The sequence below is a fragment of the Microtus oregoni genome, unplaced genomic scaffold (genome assembly GCF_018167655.1).
Source record: "Microtus oregoni isolate MIOR12 unplaced genomic scaffold, Mior012 000002F_ref0000024, whole genome shotgun sequence".
NCBI lineage: Eukaryota > Metazoa > Chordata > Mammalia > Rodentia > Cricetidae > Microtus > Microtus oregoni.
Genome location: NW_024543061.1, coordinates 25,509,042 through 25,530,984, shown reverse-complemented (window position 1 = coordinate 25,530,984; position 21,943 = coordinate 25,509,042). Strand labels below are relative to the sequence as shown.

The window sequence follows — 21,943 nt, the reverse complement described above, 5'->3', positions numbered from 1 at the left end:
GGTGTCTGTATTTATTCAGGTAAACATTTCTTATAGCAACAATTCCAACAAACTGCTTATATTATTCTAAGCCACAAAGTGAAGAACAGTCATTCAAAGAGAATAGCATAAACAGAAAAAACCTTGTTAAAAGGAAACTGGCCTTACTTCCTTGCCCTCATGTTGCAGCTTTCTATTAGTATCCGTCACTTGGTTCTGTGGAGAGAAGATAATTTAAACTCATAAAAACAAACACTAGGACAACAGTTGGATAAAGATCAAAATTTAATATGAAAAACTGGAGTATCCCTAGATACTTTCTATATTCCAGCACATGGGGTTACAGCTGATCTCTCTGCAACTTAAACTCGTTATCAACCTTTCTTCTAGGCATTCCCATGACCTTCTGCAAATAAAAAGAAAAGCTGACCAAGAGACATGTTTGGTTTAGATAGAACACAAAGTAAGATACTATAGTGTCCCAAGATCATATTTTAACTTTGGAGAGAAGAGGAAAAAATAAAAACGGAGAAATAAATAAAATGGAAAGTAATCCAAAGAGCTTTACCATCGGTACAATGTCTAGAAAACAATGTTAACACAGACATGTCTTAATTCACAATGTATTCCTGAAAAGGCTAGGTATAATTTCAACTTTGTAACACAAGTCAAATTTGTATTAGTTATTACCTTAATTCTACAAAAAGAATTATTTAATATTTTGGGGTCATTAATTCATAACAGTTTCTAATACATCCATATCCTCATTAATCCCACCATCAGACAGTCAAAAAATATGTGGCTAAGCCTTAAATGAGCTATGATTTATAATTTAAAGGAACAAGCACAAATCTTTTCAATTATCTACTTTTGATGTTTCCACTAATATAAAAAATAATTTTTAGAATAGTAATTTATAATCTCAGACATTATCAAAACATAGATTATATTAACTTCTAAACTTCTTAAATTAGAGACTATCCAGCTTCTGCTGGTGACTGCTGTTCCTTATACTTTTACTGCATTCATCAACCCAGCATTTCTTACAATGTCCCTTAGAGCATCAAGAAATGTTAGCTGGTGTTATTAACATATAGGCACACATGCACTGCATATATACACACACAGAGGAGAAAAACACTATAAATGATCAGAAAAGGGACACAATATGGAATGTTTACAAACTTATTTGATTCAACATTATCTCCAAAAACTAACTTTTCATAAAACACATTTTTTTAAATTCTTATCTAAAATTATACACTATACTTGGATAATGTAGTTCACAGCAGATTAGCGCATATACCTCCTACTTTCAAAGACAAAATAAAATCTGATCTCTTCAAGAAAAAGTTTATAAAATCTGAGAAAAAAAGGCAATAAATACTCATATTACCTATTTATTATTTTCCTAAGAGCACCATATGTGAAAAATACCATTAACCAATAGACTGTTAGCTCAGTGAGAGGCAAGATAGAATGTAGCTGCCAAATGCTAAGCTAAGGCAATCACTGAAGCATCACCTCAATAGGGCCAGCAATCTGTTTCTGTTACAGTAAAACAGAAAATGTTTTCAGTTTGTCAGGCCATAGAGTCTCTGTAGTAGCTAATCAACACTGACAGGAAGGTAGCCATAAATAAAATATCATGTGCTGGGGTGGCTAGGTCCCAATAAAACTTTATTTACAACAATAAGAGGCAAAATGGATTTGGTCTACAAGCCAGAGCTACTGTTCCCAGCTGCTCTGCTCTAAAGTAAGAGCAGATCAAATGATGAGAATGACGTCAGATGTCATGTGTCAGGAAGGCCACTGACAAACTGCAGCATGATTAAGTGTAAATAAGGTTTAGGGGCCAACTGTGTATCACATGAAAAACAAATGAAGTTATTTCATCTCATAGATAAAGGAAAACTCCATTGGAGACACTACACACTATACCTGGACCCTGTACACTTCACCCTACACCTAAACAATGGCTGCCTCAAATATCTTTAAGAGCTGGAAGAAGAAAGGCTGCTCCTAATAAATGCCTGTAACCAGAAAATAGGATTTAGCTCAAAGTAATAGAAGGGTTTCAAACAATGTGAATAAAAATGGTACAGTTATAATCAATGACAGCATTATCACCTTTAAAGTACTTATTCAATAATAAATTAGATAATTTTATTCTATTCTAGAGATCTCCCAAAATTAAAATTTTCAGTATAACTACATTCACCACTATTGCTCATACTAAAATAATCTTGTTCACTTCATCATTTCTCACTCTTTCTAACCTCAAACTAACATTTTTACATTAAGCCTCAGAAATACAGACACATACACAAAGACAGCAGAGACACACATGTAGACAGAGACATACACACAGAAAGAAACATACACCGGAGGTACCCAGAGACTCATATACAAACACATGAATGCAAAGACTGAAACAACTTTCAAGAAACAATGTTTATCTTTACTTGATATACTATACTTTTATTTTTTTTTTATTTTTTTTAATTTATTTATTTATTAAGGATTTCTGCCTCCTCCCCGCCACCGCCTCCCATTTCCCTCCCCCTCCCCCGATCAAGTTCCCCTCCCTCATCTGCTCGAAGAGCAATCAGGGTTCCCTGACCTGTGGGAAGTCCAAGGACCACCCACCTCTATCCAGGTCTAGTAAGGTGAGCATCCAAACTGCCTAGGCTCCCACAAAGCCAGTACGTGCAGTAGGATCAAAAACCCACTGCCATTGTTCTTGAGTTCTCAGTATTCCTCATTCTCCGCTATCTTCAGCTAGTCCGGATTTATCCCATGCTTTTTCAGACCCAGGCCAGCTGGCCTTGGTGAGTTCCCGATAGAACATCCCCATTGTCTCAGTGTGTGGGTGCACCCCTCGCGGTCCTGAGTTCCTTGCTCGTGCTCCCTCTCCTTCTGCTCCTGATTTGGACCTTGAGATATACTTTTATTTTCTATTCAACTCTATTTTACTTAATTTCAAGTGTCACTAAAAATGTTGATCCATATCCACTAAACTGATATCATGCAAACCATCATCAAAAACATACCCATAGGAGCCTAACCTATGTTACTGGTAATAAAGATAGTAGCTATTTTAATTCTAGCTGATAACTGTTCTATACACCACAATAAAAAGAGGCTATATAAACTGTGTAAAAAACACTTCTAATTCAAAAACAAAGATATGGAAGTGCATTTACATACACACATTTATATATACTCATATATAGATGCTATGTACACAAAATAATGGGCATCATGGAAAGTGTAATGTCGTTGTATTAATTTAGTGTTAAAGTGGTTAATACTTTAACTTTTCCACTTCTAAATTCTTTTCTAGAGTTAAGAATCTCAACATTTTTCACCTAGATCAAACAGGTCCCCTAAAGCAGAGCTTACCAAGTGTTCAGCTAGATATAATTCCCAAACTTCAGAGTAACTGGTTAGTCTGAAGCAACCAAACATATCAAACTTGAAAAATGAAGTCAGATATTCCTTCAGAGTCATTCTGACCAATCTGAAAGAATTTGCAACTTGAATCAATTTAAAGTAGAGGAGAAAATAGGACAAAGGTGAGTATCAATCATCAATTAAGGCCAGCAATTGGTGAGATTCTAGACAATATTCCATACTGTCGGGCCTAAAGCAGACTCTACATCTTTTATATCCTTTGGCCCAGTGTGTGACAGGATCCCAAAATCTAGGAGAAAAGTTTGCAATACAAATACACAAGAATGAAGAAACATGAAAAAAGAATAATCAAGATTATGATAGAAGCTGTGAGGGCTGAGTGAGGACAAACTGCACATTAGCAACAAATCAAAAAATTTGTTACATCTAAAATAGGGAAAGCAACTAAAAAGAAGACAGAATTATTCAATGATGCTGGCAACACCATGTTTCTTAAGACAGATAAATTCTATCATAGAATCATAGAAACCTTAGGATAAAATGTGTTTGAGACTGCAAAATGTTGGAAACTTTTATATAAGTAATGATATTTTATATAACATATTACATTCTAAATATGTTATATAATATCCCACAGCTGGAAACAGTATAGCTCCTATATTCAAACATGAATATTTATGTAGTTAAACACAAAAATTTACATTAAGGTGCACAATTTAATGGTTTCATGTCCAATTTTAAATCATATTTTGCAGGCAAATGATTTTTTTAACTACTGCAGTTTTAGACTATATTTTGTATCTTACAACTTGTTTAGCCATTCAATAAAATTTTTTTCAGCAATATATTCTTTGAGATGAATTTTATACTCACAGCAATGTTAACCATGCAGAAAACAAAATCCTATTAGGGACTCTAATTAGGATTCCAAAAAGAAAAACAAAAGCATAAAGACTAGAGAGAAGAAAATAAATATATATTACTGATATAACAGATAGGTTTTTGCAGAAAATTCAAAAATCTAAACTGTTTAAATAAGAGAAATTTAGGAGAAAAGTCTTTGGATCAACAAGTAAAGTCACCTGTCTAAGAAAAGGGACTTCTGTGACCAGCTTCCTTCCTGAACATGAATCTTCACCCTGTAGGCAACACTCCACAGGACTTTCAAGTAAGTAGAGCTGTGCTTTAACTCCTGGGAGGTGGCTTTCATCCAGCAGAGAAGCTGGTGGCTTCAAGAGCAATCTCTTGACAGAATCAGTCACTGATCACTTGTGGGTATCCAAATTAAACTAACTTTAAAAAATATTCCTTAGAGCCAAAAAGCCATAATCTTATTTATGTGGGTTTTAGTATAAATTCCTTTCCTTATTTCATAAAAATCTTTACTACACCCCAGGTAACAGTGAGACACACCCTTAATCCCAGCACTTGGGAATTAGAGGAAGAAGGATCATAAGTTTGAGACCAGTTTGAGATACATAGGTTTGACATACCTACCTCAATAATCATCATCATCATCTTAGGAGAAGTCAAGAAATGAAAGTAAAGAAATGCAGAGCCAGATGAATGGAACCTAAAATGTTTTGTTTGGGTTTGGTTGTTTTGGTTTGGTTTGGTTGTTTTGTTTGTTTGTTTGGTTGGTTGGTTGGTTGGTTGCTTGGTTGGTTGCCTGGCTGGTTTTTTTGAGACAGGGTTTCTCTGTGTATCTCTGGCTATCCTGGAACTAGCTCTGTAGACCAGACTGACCTCGAACTCACAGAACTCAGCCTGCCTCTGCTTCCCTGAGTGCTGGATTAAAACATGCACCACCACTGCCTGGCACCTAAAGTTTTATACCTAAGAATGCTGAACTGTGTTCTCTTAAATCTAACCAAAGAAAGCTATGCAGACTTTTAAACCAAGAAAATAATGTGGTCATATCCAATTGTCCATATACTTTGTTTAATGTGATCACTTCATACCAAACTTTGTGGTTTTAGTCAGGTTGTCCATGTATCTCACCTCAGTTCTACATTTGGAAAGAGGGAGCTAGCAAGGCAGTGGTAATGCACGCCTTTAATTCAGGAGGCAGGGGCAGGCGGATCTCTGTGAGTTCGAGGTCAACCTGGTCTACAGAGCTAGTTCCAGGACAGGCTCCAAAGCTACAGAGAAACCCTGTCTTGAAAAAACAAAAAAGAAAAGAGAAAGAAAGGAAAGGAAAGGGGAAGGGGAAGGGAAGGGGAAGGAGAAGGGTTCGGGAAGGGAAGGGAAGGGAAAGGGAAAGGGAAAGGAAAGGAAAAAGGAAAGGGGAAAGGAAAGGGAACGTGTCATACAGCATGGCCCCTACTCTTTCAATCAGAACTAATCAGAACCCCAGGAGGACAGAGGAGCAAAAGTCCAGCAGCATCTCCTTACTTTGAGTTTCTGGGCTTCCCCTCGTACTTTCAGGAGTTCAGTAATAGAGTCCACAAAGCCTTGGTAGTGAAAGTTGCACATTTTCTCAATTTCTCGGTCATGATTGCGGATGCGAGTTTCTAGCTTCTCCATGAATCGTCCATGTTCCTCACCATCATAAACAGACCTTTAAAGAGAAAATGGCATGAGGATTACAGCACTTCAGAGAAGAGAACTACAAACCCAGAAGAAACTTCTACAGAAACTAGATAACCAGAATACATAAATTAACAACTGCATCCATTTGTCCCCATGGTAAATGAGTCGTTGTTTTGTTTTGAGAAAATAAGAAATAAATAACTAAATAAAAAATCCACCTAAAAACATTTGACACACACCATAGGACGGTCATAACCAAGTAAAAGACTTCAATTACAGCTCCTGTCCCTTTCTCCATTTAGCTCATTTAGAAAAACTCAATCTCAGTAAATTTAACTATCCATTACCCCATGATCCACCCAAGAAGCTGAAGATTACTAAAAAATCACACAGGCTGGCTACATTCAGTATAACTACATAGCTACAATCTAAGAGTCGTTCAACACCACTACAAAATCCTTGGAATATCCCTTGTCCAAAATCCTTGAAAACAGAAATGTTTCTGATTGGAGGGATTAGGGAAATATTTGTATGAGTTATATAGCATATAAAACTCAAATATGAACAATGCATATATTTTCATATACAATTTACAGCCTGAAGATAAACCTATGAAATGTCTTAGTGAATTAGTGTTTTGACTATAACAGGCCACACACAAGGCTAACCTGGCATTTTCAACTAATGACAGCTGTCATATATTTCTTATGAGCATTTCATACTTGAGATTTGTTTGTTTGTTTTGGTTTTGTTTTGTTTTTCGAGACAGGGTTTCTCTGTAGTTTTGAAGCCTGTCCTGGAACTAGCTCTTGTAGCCCCGCTGGCCTCAAACTCACAGAGATCCGCCTGCCTCTGCCTCCCGAGTGCTGGGATTAAAGGCGTGCGCCACCACCACCAGGCTTCATACTTGAGATTTTTAAATTAGGAATGATAAACCCAAGTAATGATTAACACCTCAAAAAAACATCACTTTGTAGTCTTCAAAATCTCAGTGTAGGAATCTCACTTCCTCCTGCCTCAATGTTCACTCCTCCCACTCAGCTACTGCTCTAACTATACACTTCTCAGAAAGGAAGGAGGGGCATACCCTTAACCATTTCCTAGTCCCTTATGAAAATCAGCCAATCTGCTTACATCTGTACCTCCTCTTCTAGCAGCTAACTTTGCTAGTTCTAGGCCAGCCTGGGTCTACAGAGTGAGTTCTAGGACCTGCCTAGAAACCCTGTCTTGAAAAAAACAAACAAACTTCTTCTATTCTACATCATTTATTTTTCACTCGCCACCAGATTATTCTCATATCTGTATAAAGGTCACTGAAAAGCTTGCCTGAACTACACATCTCCTCCCAGTTACCATCAGGTTATTCTGCTCTCCATCCCAATGAAACACCTTTCCCCTTCTGCACCTCCCACTTTATCAAGTATTCCTTTACTCCTTTAATAGCAGCATCTGCTGAGGCTTGGCACTCACTCCTTCACTATGCACTCTCTTCTGGAGATGTAAGCAGTAACCACACTAGCGTGGATTTACCTTTTCACTAGCACACCTGCTCAATCTCCCTTCTAGAGCCTCCTTCTCTATCATACTTCTCTATGCTCTCTCACCAAACAATCTATGGCTCAGAAATACCACTCATATAGAACTGACTTCCTAATCTATAACCTACAAACCAAAGCACTACCCTGAGTTTTACTACAAACCAAAGTACTACTAAACTCAATTTTCCTTACTACTCCACTACTCTAATTGGATTGTTAAAAGCCATCCAAATGTAGTGAAGACAAAAGAATATTTATCAACCCATCTCCATTTCCAAACCGATTTCCTCCAACACCCCCAACACACACACACACACACACACACACACACACACACACACACACACCACTACAATTAATGACACTTATTCAGTTACATAAGCCAAGTATCTACAATCATTTCTCATCTGGCTGTCCAACCTCTCCCCATCAAACTTACTAAATCATGACAACTCAACCTACAAAAGATGTTTTAGAATTGAACACATCCAGCATTTCTATTTAAATCCTTGTCCAGTGTATGATTTAGCCACACCAGAGTAATTCAACAAACTCCAAAATCTCATCACGCATTCCCCACCCCCATCCACACCAAGTACTTACTCCACGGAGCAGTTTAAAAAATCTCTTTAAGCCAGGCGGTGGTGGCCCACGCCTTTAATCCCAGGCAGAGGCAGGCGGATCTCTGTGAATTCAAGGCCAGGCTGGTCTACAAGAGTTAGTTCCAGGACAGGCTCCAAAGTTACAGAGAGACCCTGTTTTGAAAAACAAAAACAAACAACAACAACAAAAAAAACTCCTTAAAGCAGTACCCCAGACATTACACCATTATTCCAGCTTAAATTTCTCCAAAGGTTTCCGTATTAGTCAAGGTTCTCTAGAGGAAAAGAATTTATAGAATGCCTTTAATCCCAGCATTTGGGAGGCAGAGGCAGGCGGATCTCTGTGAGTTCGAGACCAGCCTGGTTTACAAGAGCTAGTTCCAGGACAGGCTCCAAAACTACATAGAAACCCTGCCTCGAAAAACCAAAAAAAAAAAAAAAAAAAAAGAAGAAGAATTTATAGAATGAAGAGAAAGAGAGGAAAAATAAATATATATGGAATTTATTATATTATACATATTATAATTATAGTATATTATATATGGAATTTATTATAATGGCTTACAGGCTGTGGTCCAGCTAATCCAATATTTTGGCTGCCTATGAATGGAAGGTCCAAGACTGGATGTTTCAGAAGGTCTTCAAGATATGACTTTAATGCCAGTAAAGAAATGGGCTTACAGTGAGAGCAAGAGCAAACAGGAAGAGAGAGCTTGCTTCCTTCTTCCACATCCTTTATATGGGCTGCCAGCAGAACTGTGGCAGATTTAAGGCCCAGATTAAAGGTGTATCATCCCAGCTCAAAGATCTGTATTAGAAGTGGGTCTTCCCACTTAAAATGATTTAATTAAGAAAAATTTCCTCAACAGGTATGGTAGCATGCACCGTTAATGCCAGCACTCAGGGAGGCAGAGGCAGACAAATCTGTGTGAATTCAAGGTTGGCCTGGTCTACAGAGTAAGTTCAAAGACAGCCAAGTCTAAACAGTGGAAACCCTGTCCAAAAAAAAAAAAAAAAAAAAAAAAAAAAAACTGAAAGGAAGAGAGGGAGGGAGGGAGGGAAAAGAAAGGAGAAAAATATCCCTCACAGGTGTGCCCAGCCATTTGAGTTATAGTGTAGCCATCACAGCTTCCTTTTACAAAGAAAAGAAAGTCTGAATCCTTATCATGGGTATGACCCCACATAAGCCACATTTTCCCTCCAGTCCCCATTCTTGACCTACCTCTCCACTGTCTATGCTACAGTTACAATGACAGTTTTTAAAGGTTGATTTTATTTTATGTGTATGAGTACTTTGCCTAAGTGTGTGTGTGTGTGTGTGTGTGTGTGTGTACCTTTGCATACCTGTGAATAGTTGTGAATCACCACATGGGTTCAGGGAACCAAACCAAGGTAGTCTGCAAGAACACTAAGTGCTCTTACCTGCTGAGCCACCCGTCCAGCCCTCCGGCAATGACTTTATTTTTTAATTGATTTTTATTGAGCTCTACATTTTTCTCTGCTCCCCTCCCTGCCTCTCCCCTCCCTCCTTCAACCCTCCCCAAGGTCCCCATGCTCTCAATTTACTCAGGAGATCTTGTCAATTTCTACTTTCTACTTCCCATGTAGATTAGATCTATGTAAGTTTTTCTTAGTGTCCTCATTGTTGCCTAAGTTCTCTGGGATTGTGGTTTGTAGGCTAGCTTTCTTTGCTTTATGTTTAAAAACCACCTATGAGTGAGTTCATGTGATAATTGTCTTTCTGGGTCTTGGTTACCTCACTCAAAATAATGTTTTCTAGCTCCATCCATTTTCCTGCAAAATTCAAGATGTCATTATTTTTTTCTGCTGTGTAGTACTCCATCTACCACTGATTTTCAGTAAGTTTCTAGCTTATTTTTTCCTTTCAAAGAAAGGGAAGGAATCTTCTAAGTAAAGAACTCATATTCCTTGTTATGTGGAAAACTGGAATGTGGGTTGTGGGGTCGATGAAAAATCCTCAAACTTAAAGACATAGGCTGGTATTAGTCATTTTTTTTTAATTTTTGGCTTCAATCTGAGTATACTCTGTCTCAGTAATAACTTCTACGGTAGGTTATACCAGGAAGCATTTTCATTCATTCTATCCAAAGATAAATGAAAAACGTGAGTGGGGAAAAATCCCAACGTTCAGAAATTCAGGACCAGGTATAGTAATAGTTGAACACAATTTTAGCAATTGGGAAGTGGAGGCAGGAGGATGACAAACCCAAGGCAAGCCAAACTAAATAGTGTGAGGTCACCCTAAACTATGTAAGGCCTACTCAAAAAAAGAAGAAGGAGAAGAAGGAGAGGAAGAGGAAGAAGAAAATGAAAGAAATTTAGAACTTAAATTTATTTAGATAAATAATGTCTTCCCGGATTTCCTATTAAAAATCAAAGTAAGAAAATATGGATTTTAGCTGATTGTGAGGCTTTGGTCTTGGCACTGTAGTAAGTTACATCTTACGCCAATTCAATTAATCTCTGACCTTTAAAATGTTCTCATTTACAGAATAGGAAACAGCAATCAATTACAATTTCCCTGAAGTACAAGCCGAGCATTAAGCTTTCCAATTCGGGCGCATAATGAGAAAGAGCAAACATTTTGAGAACAGTCAGCAGGTAATAGTTTTAATCTCCTTATTAGTGTCACAGAGTTCCTATTTAGATCTTCAGAATTAACACTCTCTTCAAGTATGATGTTGACTGACTTTAAAGGTTTACAGTGAACCCTCAGAATAAAAAATTTAAAAATTAAAATAAGAATTGTTTGGGGCGTGGTACCCAGGCCTGTAATCCTAGCTAGCATTCTGGAAGATGGGGCAGGAGCCTCAGCAACACAGTGATTAGTACCAAGCCAGCAGGGCGCTATCTCAAAAACACAGTAGAGTTTTAATCTAAACACACACATCTAAATGAAGGAAAGTAGACACTGTTAAGAGGACCCTATATTTCGCATTTTGTGAAAATTTACAGGATCCACAACTGCCAGGCTTTGTGTGAATTTTTGTGCATATACAAGTGAAAGGATACATACTTTCCATGTGGCTATAAAACAGGTGAAAACACAATTGCATTTTGTGTCCTTAATTACAAACTGCTTCTACCACAATAAAAAGTAAATGTGAACAAACCTTATAGTTCACACTGACTCAGCATTTCAAATATATTTCAGCATAAGCCATCAATAAACAACAGACCTACCAGATATAAATGGTAAAAACAAATTTAAGTAAACAATTCTTAAACTCTAGAAAAGCTAGAGATCTACTAAGCTGCCTTTATACCAGCAATCAGGACTGTTCTTAAATAAATATAGCACTATTTTCTGTTCTGAAGAAATAACTTAAAGTGGAGAAAGACTGCCATCTAGTGATGACCAATTTCTAATATTCCTTAAAACATGAATTTGATATAACCAAATAAAACAGACTGCTGAAAAAAATCTAAACACTACATTTGATCAAATGTGTGGGTCCAAGGCAGGGGATGTAGCTCAACCAGTAGAGTGGAGCCTTGCATACAGAAAGCCCCATAAAACTGGGGAGGCAAACACAGGAGGATCAGGAGTTAAGGCCATCTATCCTCAGCTATACACGTTTCAAGGCAGCCAGAGCTACCAGAAAGTTTACCTTCCCCAAATAAATAAATAGATAATTGGAAGGTGGAATCTTAAAAAGGTTGACTCTTTGAAACATTATTGTACTTCTCTATGCTTCTGACCAAGATACATACATAACAGTTAAACAAGACTATGGAACAAACAATCATGTGGTTGTTTATCTATGTCATTACAAGGATATTCTAGTACTATAAAAAGTAAACAAGAAGAAATGCTTAGAAATTAACAGTGATTTTGATAGCCTAAAGTTTGACTCAAGTAAAATGGAGGCCTAAAGAGCCTGATTTCAAAAACCTCCTAATAAACCAAAGGATTTTACAAAAGTATATTTGTACATCCTAGTGTATACTGCTAATAATATACTTTGATACATCATAGTGATTCCATCTCTCTCTGCCACCTAGATTCAAAAACATATTTTACAAGTTTTGAACTGATAAAGTGGCACTTAAAATTTGAATTCAACAAATATTTACCACTCTCCTACACTAAACTACTTCAGAATTACATGACTTACTCGAAGCCAAAATCAGCTTCAATCTGTTTGTTTTTTTTTGGGGTTTTCCCCGAAGACAAGGAAGGAGTCATGTAGGCTGATACACACTCATAATCTCTGCATTCAGGAGGCTGAGGTTAGCCAGAGCTAAAAAGCAAGACCTGGTTGAGAAGACAGAAGGGAAACAAGACTGTAGTGATGCAAATCTTTAACCCCAGCACTCCAGAGGCAGATTTCTCTTAAGTTTGAGGCCAGCCTGATCTATAGAGCAAGTTCCAGGACAGCCAGGGGTACGAAGAGAGACCTGGTCTTGGGGGTGGGGGGTAGTAATTTCATTGCAGGATGAGTCAGTTGTGAATTAGCTTCATCTACATAGCAACTATTGACTTTTTTTGTCTAAGGAATCCCAACTTTGGTGTTCTAACTTTCTATTCTACCACAAAGGTAAACACTAAGTTACCTTGTCAGTGATCGGTTAACATGAGGGTGTGTGAAACAACTTTCACCAATGAGAAGGGAAATCTGTTAGTGAAAGGTCAAGCAAAGTTGGGGGCGGGAGTGTTATATGCCCCTGGAGAATACAGAAGAAGAGATTGCTTTTCTTACCTTAAGACTTTCCTGTAAAAATAAGACACTCAGAGGCAGGTGAAGCAATTACCCAAGGAAAGAGAATATTGTGCCAATAATCTGGGCTTATTGAGGAGAAATGGGAAATATATGGGTCCTGGACTGTGGAGAAATCCTGAACAGCTGTCTCCAGATACTTTACAACTCAGTCAATAACCAATTATTTAAGCCATTTTCCTTCTATATTCTGCTATTTACATAGCAAAGTATCCTAAATGACAGAATGTTGTGCAGTTTTCAAAGGTAGCAGGCAAATCAAAAGGACAGACAATTACTATCCACTGCTTTAGAAGGACTCCGGTCTCCAGCCTCAACTATTCTTCTTCCTTTCCTTCGTTTCAAAGTAAATCTCATCCACTCTTACAACCACAGCTCGCACCTAACTTCTTCTGAGGAACCATCTCTAATCCCTTCCATGCCCACCCTGTTTGTAAGTACTGCCTCACAAACTATACTGTGATGGCCTATTCAACCATCAGTCTCCTCATTCGAGAACGTTAGTTTCCCCTTGGGCAAAGACTGTCTTACCCATTTTATCTCCAGATTATAGGACCTGGAAGTGGAAAGATTCTACTATGCATGTGAAAAATGTGTAAAGAGGGAAGACAATGCAAGTAGATTTGCCCATGTTTCAGAGATGCGTGCAAGAGTAATGCAGGAGACAAAACATATCTGCTGAGATGTCTTGAGACTAAAGAAAACTTAAAACACAAAGGATTAAGCAAGCATTTTAGTTTGGAGTTTTGGTTTTGATTATCCAGAAAAAAAAATCCCAGAGTTCATTCTGGTTCTTTCTTTTTCGTATATCTTTTTTAACTTGCCATGGTTTTATCCCTCAAACATTTTCTTCTCATTAAACTCCATAAAAGCATCATTAGTAATTTTGTTTATTCCAAAAGTTAAAAATAAAGTGGAAAAACAGATTTGAGCACGATGTTGAAAGAGGGCTACAAAAGGTCAAATGGAGTTTATATCCCTGCTCCTTACTTCAGTATGGCTATTGATTATATTCCTACTTCAGTATTACAATTTGGATGATCTGGGTACAAGAGAAAATAAACCATTGTTTATCATCCTCAGAACCTGGAGAAGCATATTGTAATTAATGAAATCTAACCTGAGCACAAAACCTGTGACAGTTAATACTGTTGATCCGTCAGCTTGTCTAGGATCACCTAGTAATGTGCATGATGCAGTTTCTAGATTAGATTAACCAATATGGAAAGACTCACCTTACAAGGGCTAGAGCAGTGATTCTGAACCTTCCTAATGCTTTGACCCTTTAATATAGTTCCTCATGTTGTGGTGACCCCTGTCTTAGTTAGGGTTTCTATTGCTGTGAAGAGACACCATGACCACAGCAAAGCTTACAAAGGAAAAACATTTAATGGGGTGGCTTACATTTTCAGAGATTTAGTCAATTATCATCATGGTGCAACATGGCAGCATGCAGCAGACATGTTACTAGAGAAGTAGCTGAGAGCCCTACATCTTGACTTGAAGGCAACAGAAAATAGTCTGTTTCAGTGGGTGTAGCTTGAGCATAGGAGACCTCAAAACGCACTTCCTCCAACAAGGTAACATCTCCTATTAGTGGCACTCCCTTTGGGGGCCATTTTCTTTCAAACAGCCACAACTCCCAACCATAAAATTATTTCTGTTGCTACTTCATACTCTAATTTTGCTACTGTTATGAATCATAATGTAAATATCTGTGTTTTCTGATGGTCTTAGGTGATCCCTCCCAAAGGGGTTGTTACCCACAGGTTGAGAAACACTCATCTAGAGACTAAGACACAATAAAAAAGGAAGAAGAAAGTTGAACACCAGCATCTCACTGTTGCAACACGAATGAAGCCTTGTAAGGAGATTCCTGAGACTTTGTGAGAAAACTCCAAGTAAACAAGACAAGTCTTGTAATTTCTTTTCTCCGCAACAATGGGTTGTTCTTGGAATGTACTTTCATGCTCCTCTCAGGTGTAACAATAGGAGTGGGTTTTATTATAAATTAGACATCATCTTACACATTATTATTCAAAATAATGTTTCCAAGCTTGACTTGCCTTCCTAACAATGTACAGTCTAAAGTCATGTGACCTTTGCTCATACGACCTTGTTGAACCCTCAAGAATATCCTCAGAATGTCTGATGCTCTGAATAAAGTTGGTTATTGCATGAGACTTTAGTCTGCCTCGTTTTTTAGGCTCCACTCTCCCAGGTTTACACCACCAACTTGAGTGGTTAACATTTCATTACTGTATATTCTGACTGTGATGCAATGCAACCAAATGCCTTCTACTCTTGCCACCCTGCCTTCCCCAACATGATAGACCGTAACCTCTTCAACTATAAACCAAAATAAATCTTTCCTTCCTGAAGTTACTTCTTGTCAGGTATTTGATGAAAGCAATACAAAAAAAAAAAACTAATAAAATATCCAAGTATGTTTGTGACACCTCATGAGAACCACATATTCCAACCCTTTTTCTATCTTTGCAGATCCCAATGTATCTGACTGGCTTCACCAAGACAGCCCAGACAACCAAGAGGATGCTGTGAGGGAATTCTGCCTCAAGAAAGAAGGGAAGCACTTCTTTTGAAAGGATAGGCCCTTTCAAAAGGATAGTCTAAAAATAGGATGGAGCAGCCTCAGATGGCACCTAGCTAAAGAACCTATTAAAGAATGTGACTTGTGTTAAATACAACTAGAAAGTCTCAGAAGAAAATCTGTCACAAAATATCAGACAAATCAACAACAGAAATCAAAGAGGAAATAAACTAATGAAAGCAAGGACAGTCCAAATTAAGGATACAGAGACTGTCATAACGAATATCGTGGCAAAACCCTGTTGGGACATATCATCACCAGTAGTAGCTGAAGATATAAAGGTTCAAAGTTTGTCAGTGGCTTTTTATCCTTTGTACAAATTTGTATAAAAAGAAAAAGATTCATTTCATTGCTTTTTTTAACTGATTCATAAATGTTACTAATTATAAAATAAGAAATAAGAGTACTTGAGGCAGGATCTTTTTTGATTCATAAGCATGATGATTAAGTATTCACATTATTATGTGACATGCACCTCCCTCAAACCTTGTTATGAAGTTGGATACATCACTCTTCTGACATAAGAAAAAGAATCCTGAGCTATATACATAGTAAGCCAACCTGGAATATAGTGAGATTCTGTCTTTAAGGAAATAAAAATTAATTAACTACAAAAAAAAAAAAACAGGGTGGTAGAATCTCAACATTCAAAGGCATAACTACAAATTCAAGGTCAGCCTGGTGTCCACAGTGAGTATAACCAAACAGAGCAATTTAAAACTCCATAATTATGTCCATAGCATTGAAGACCCTGTGGAATGAATGAAAGATAGCAGAGTTGTTTCCATCCAAAAAACATAATAGAGAATAAAGCAGCAAAATAAGATGATGCTCCCCATGAGCAAAGCAAGCATTAGATACACAATGAAAAGTGCTTCTACTCATGAGTCTTAACCTACATTAAGGTTCTAGACCATTAGTGTATGACTTCTCAGTAAAGAAAATAAAGAACATCTGCAGTTGCTGGAGTGAAAAGGAAGAGAAACCAAGGTTCTGCTAACCAACTACATCCTCATATTTTTGTTAAATACAGGAGAGACAGCCTCTAGTCCTCAAATAAGGGGACCAAAAAGCCAAGATATCTCGGTATAGGGTAAAAGGAGCCTGTGAGGAAACCTACCTCTTCCGGTTGCAGGAGAGGGGGGAAAAACCTCCAATCATCTTAAACCAAAGAACAATTCCATATCATACTATTACTATCTATGGAATCTGGAAAAATGTCAAATTCTTTCTTTTAAGGCCAGGTATGGAGATACATTTTTTCATGCCAGGATTAAGAAAGTCAGAAGCAGAATCAATCACTTGAGCTCAGTTCAAGTACAGCCCAGGAAACATAGTGAAATATCATCTATAGAATAATAATTGTTATTTATTTTAGAAGCAAACTCTTTCCCAGTGTCCCAGATAACTGACTGAATGAACATAAATCTTCTCTAGAGAAATATACCTTAACCCATACTTCTAAGATTTCTAAGAAGTAATAGTTTTTTAAAGTAAAATTTAAGTATTAAAAAAAACAAAAGAAAGAAAAGGAAATCTTAGAACATAGACAGAAAAAAAGCTTAAAAAGAATTAAAAAAAAAAAACACAAACTATGGATCAAGATTTGCCCAGGCTTAAACTAATGAGTACAAATTAAAAACAGTGATATTTATAAAGAAATGCTAAACATTTAAACCAAACCAAAAAGAAATATTAAACATTTAATTCCAAAACTAAGGGAATTACAAAATTACTATCAAAAGCAAATAGTCAGGCCAGCAAGATGACGCAGCTGGTAAAAGGTACTTGCTGCTTACAATCTGAATTCCATTCCTCAAACCCATATAATAGAAGGAAAGAATTGAATAGGGCAAGTCTCCCTCTGACCTCCACCATGCTACACACATAAAGACATATATAAATAAATGTACTAAAAAATTAAAATTATAGAAAGCAATAATAGTCCATTTTTGAAGGAATATAGTTTAAAATCTGCTGAAAAGTTGGTTACTCTTGCTTCGGAGTGGTATAGGTGAGTTGTTTCTTCACAGCCTTGGTATCACAGTTTACACTTAACCCTAATACTGACAATACAAATCTATACTGACCTTGACCTTAGGAAAGAAACAAAGTTTGGTTTGGGGCAGAGTACCTACCCTACCATTACCCTAAAGCTCTTAAACACACACCTCTTTCTATCCTCTGGTAACACTGCTGCAAACAGGCCTAAGAATGAATGGGCACCATTAAGGACATTCACTGGTGGAAGGTTAATATTCTTTGTTTGAAACTGTTTATTTGCTTCTATCTTTGAATGCCGATATGGTATTCAAATCATGTGGATAGCACATGATTTATTTACATGTCTATCTCTCCCACAGGACCTTGAAGTTCCTTGGGAGTTCACACCTGAAACAATGCCTACATTTGACAGAGAAGGCATTATAAAGGGCCTATGGCAGGACCCAAACAGTTTTCAACTTTCCACAAGGACAAGCACTAGAGTTGATAATAAACAGACTCACTAAAAAAGTAAATTCAAGTTCTATTACTGCAAATAATCTGTACTTTAGTTAAATTGCCAATACAGAAAGAACCAGAGGAAAAGAGGAAAGAAGGCTCAAGGGAATTTATTATAGAAGAATGTCTGGGAATAATCTGTTATCTCCCTACCTCTCCTCTAGCCCTTCTGAAGCTGGGAGCAACAAAGCCTGGCTCTAAGGGTAGCTAGTGTTTCTTCTAGTCCTTGCTGCCAATCCAGGCGGAGGGTGACAGTAGTCCCTAAGGGCTTTTAGGAAAAATTGCTTCCAGGTAGAAATTTTTTATGGTACTGTGCAGTCTGCAGCCCCCCCCCCTTTTTTTTCTTAACCTTCCTTCACAACTACTGATGATTAAACCATGGACAATCAGGCTGCAACAATGGAAACAGTCAGACAGCTTCCAAACAGCATGGTAATATGCTCCAAAATACCATGTTAACTCTCACAGGGGAGGGGAAAAAAATCCTGGGCAAAGTTTAGCTGTGTTTTTTAAGGGGAAAGACAGGGTATTGTTTACTAAAGATTTGTATCTGGAAAACTGTGGAAATAGTCAAGATCTCTATCATAATGATAAGGACCAGTATACCTAACCAGCCCCACATAACACAGACATACAAAAGGGACAGGGACAACTCTCAAGATTCTGTCACCTACCAATTTTTATTACTTTAGTATGGCCTGGATTGAAGGCTCTATTAAGCTCTTCCATCATTGTAAGAGTACACGAAACTCTTACCTCATATGTTATAAGGGAAAGCTAGATCAACTCACACCTGAAAGTGGTATTGAAAGCCAGGTTTGCATAGGTGGGTGGGTGTGTGTGTATGTGTAGTGTGTGTGTGTGTGTGTGTGTGTGTGTGATGTGTGTGTGTAGTGTGTGTGTGGTGTGTGTGTGTGTGTAGTGTGTGTGTGTGTGTGGTGTGTGTATGTGTGTGTGTCCTTGTTCAAAGTAAGTGTGTAACAGCTGAAAGAATATAAGGTGACAAGTGTTACATTGCTAGCCATGCAAGAAGAACAGAAAAACTAACCATATGACCATCCGGAAATTAAATCTAGGCAATCTTACTTCTCCCATGCCACTCAAACTGAAAAGGATATACAAAACTCGTCATTTCTAAACCATAATAAAATGAAGGATCTTTTAAATCTGTGTCAAGATGTCAACTGAACAACTTAACATCTTACATATAGTAACTCAGCTATGCCTCAAATGCGGTGGTTAAAATAAGAACAGGCACATATATCTGGATGCTTAGTCATCAGGGAGTGGCACTATTTGAAAAGAATTAAGAGATGTGATCTTGTAGGAGGAAGTGTGTCCCTGGGGTAGACTTTGAGATTTCAAAAGCCCACATCAAGTCCAGAGTCTCTCTTCCTCTACCTGTAGATCTTGGTAGATCCTGATGTAGAACTCTCTTCTTCTCCAACACCATGTCTACCTGCATGTCATCATGCTTCCTGCCATGATGATAATGGACTAAATCCCAAAACTGTAAGAAAGACCAAATAAAATGCTTTTGTTTATAACCGTTGCTATGGCCATGGTGTCTCTTTACAGCACTGAACACTGACTAAGACAATAACCCTCCAGGAGTAGTTATTATCATCAGTTTACAAATGAAGCATCTTTCCAAGACGACTACTACTACACACAGATAGTTTCCTTTATTACTACTACAAATACCACAATTTTATCAAGAATAGCAATGAAAAATAAAAGGTGAGGGGAAAGAAGATATTTTTAAAAGAGTAGAAAAGAAGAAAGCAATATGGAAAACAAGATATTTAAACCATACACACACTCAACAACCAAGGTAAATATATCCAAATATCTACATTTCCATTACTAGGGTAACAGAAAGGACATTAAGAAAAACATAAAAATAATATATAGATAAATGTGACTCTTGCTTTTTGTTGCTGCTTTTTTAGCCCTGGCTGGCCTGGAACTTACTATGTAGATCAGGCTAGCATCTGTCTCTGCCAACAGAGTACTGGAATTAAAGGTGTACATCACCATGCCTGACTGTAAGTCTTATTTAGGCTTTCTGTGTTTCTATTATTTTATTTAAATATCCAAGTGTTATTTTTATAATGGAACAAATAAGATCCATCTGAAGAGTCTAGAACAGTACTAGATTCACAGTAAATGTAGGTAAGATGTTAATTTAAATGAACAGAAACAAGAATAAACACTTTGGGTTTAATGTGAGGCCTAATTTTAAACAATTACCAAAATAAAATAAAAATAAGAAATATGGAATGGCAGCCTGGGGTAGTGGCACACACCTGTAAGCCTAGATCCCAAGAGGATTGTCACAGTTACAGGGTTACAAAACTGATGTCAGGGATGGGAGATGATAGATACAGCTCAACTGTAACACTTTTAGCTGTAAGTTAAAAAGTGCTTATGTAGTGTACATGAAGTTTTGGGTTGCCCAGCACAAAAGAAGCTAGGCTGGTGACAAGGTCCCATAACCCAGCACTTGAGAGGTGAAGATATCCAGAACAGGTAAACCTTAGATACTGACTAAGTTTAAGGCCAGCCTGGAATACATGAGACTCTGTCTTAAGAAATAAATTAAGAAATACAAAATAAAAATAAAGTTTCTTTTTCATTTACTCTCCTCTTATTGTTGATCATAATCTCAAAATTAACTGAATTCATGTGTTTTTACTATCCCTCAAAAGGGAGTGAGGAAAGAGCTCCAGTGGTTGCTATGATGGAATCTCTTGCCTGTTTCTAAGAAAACTAAGTTGTAAACTCAAAAAGTAGGCCTTTCTCTTGCTTCCTAGTTCATTCACATTATATTTAAAAAAAAACTCCCTATAAGCAGCATAAAAGTATTTTAAAAATTTTCATGGGCTATGGTGGCCCAAGCCTGTAATCACAGAACCCAAGAGACAGAAGCAAAAGACTTACAAAGTCAAAGCTAGTAAAGGCTACACAGTAAGTGTGTCTATCTCAAAAAGAAAACACATGAGTACACGTGGAGGGAGAGGGGAATTCAAAGTTTTTAAAAAATAAACTTTTGCTGGGCGGTGGTGGCGCACGCCTTTAATCCCAGCACTCAGGAGGCAGAGGCAAGTGGATCTCTAGGTGAATTTGAGGCCAGGCCTGGTCTAAAAGAGCTAGTTCCAGGACAGGCTCCAAAGCCACAGAGAAACCCTGTCTTGAAAAACCAATAAATAAATAAATAAATAAACAAACAAACAAACTTTCATGGCTTAGACCAAAGTTAAACCAACACACACATTTTCATAAGATATCAAATATGCCTCTTTTTTTCCCCCTTTAAGGACAACACAAAGAATAATTACTTTTAATGACTTCTGTTTAACACAGCAATGTATAAGAAAAGAATAAATCTCAGAAGTGATAGAGTCCAATTTCACAGTATGACAAGTTTTTCCAGATCTCTCCACCGACTACTAGTCCAGTTTCTGCTTATACATTCAATTCATTCACTACACTGCAACCAATTCTTTCTCAACAGCAACTGCAAAGTTCTTAAAACTAAAATTCTCTTTCTTACAATTGTCATCATTGTCTTATTTTTGCCCTCAAAAAAACTACAAAGACTAGGGGTCCTAGTCCTTCTCTTCCATAGTCTATGGTAAACCACCTCCAATTATTCAAATAGCCTATATATAAGTACAATTCAATGCAAGTCTTCATTCTTGGGACAAGTTTCAGTAGGGTTTTTTCTTAAAGTATAACAAAATGGTCCATGAGGATCAACAATAAATAGCACAGGCTATAAAGTCCAACATCTTAGATTCAAGTCTTCTTTCTGCTACATATTAGCTGGTGACATGGGCAAGTGACTGAGCTTTTCTGTACTTCAAATTCCAGCTCAGGGAAATGCGGATTAAAAATAGCTAACAATTCAATACAAATGAAGCACTAACAACATGGCAGGTACACAATGCACCCTGTGAATACCAGCAAACTCTAAAGCTAAAGCACAGTCAGACTAGGAATATCCTTCCCTCTCCT

The 21,943-nt window shown here is 37.3% G+C and overlaps 1 protein-coding gene and 1 non-coding gene across 4 annotated transcripts in view; one reads left to right on the top strand and one right to left on the bottom strand.

The window, feature by feature from the left end:
* Nucleotides 1-21,943, bottom strand: part of Exoc6b (exocyst complex component 6B) — a 477,853-nt gene that overhangs the window by 418,369 nt on the left and 37,541 nt on the right. For all 3 annotated transcript variants that reach the window (XM_041645429.1, XM_041645442.1, XM_041645435.1), the window contains exons 2-3: nucleotides 5,791-5,956; nucleotides 148-195 (exon numbers count right to left, since the gene is read on the bottom strand). In XM_041645429.1, coding sequence (XP_041501363.1) covers nucleotides 148-195; nucleotides 5,791-5,956 — 214 coding nt within the window. The remainder of the gene's footprint in view (nucleotides 1-147; nucleotides 196-5,790; nucleotides 5,957-21,943) is intronic.
* Nucleotides 15,839-15,942, top strand: LOC121443662. The gene has a single exon (XR_005973682.1). It is a non-coding gene; the product is annotated as a small nucleolar RNA U13 (small nucleolar RNA).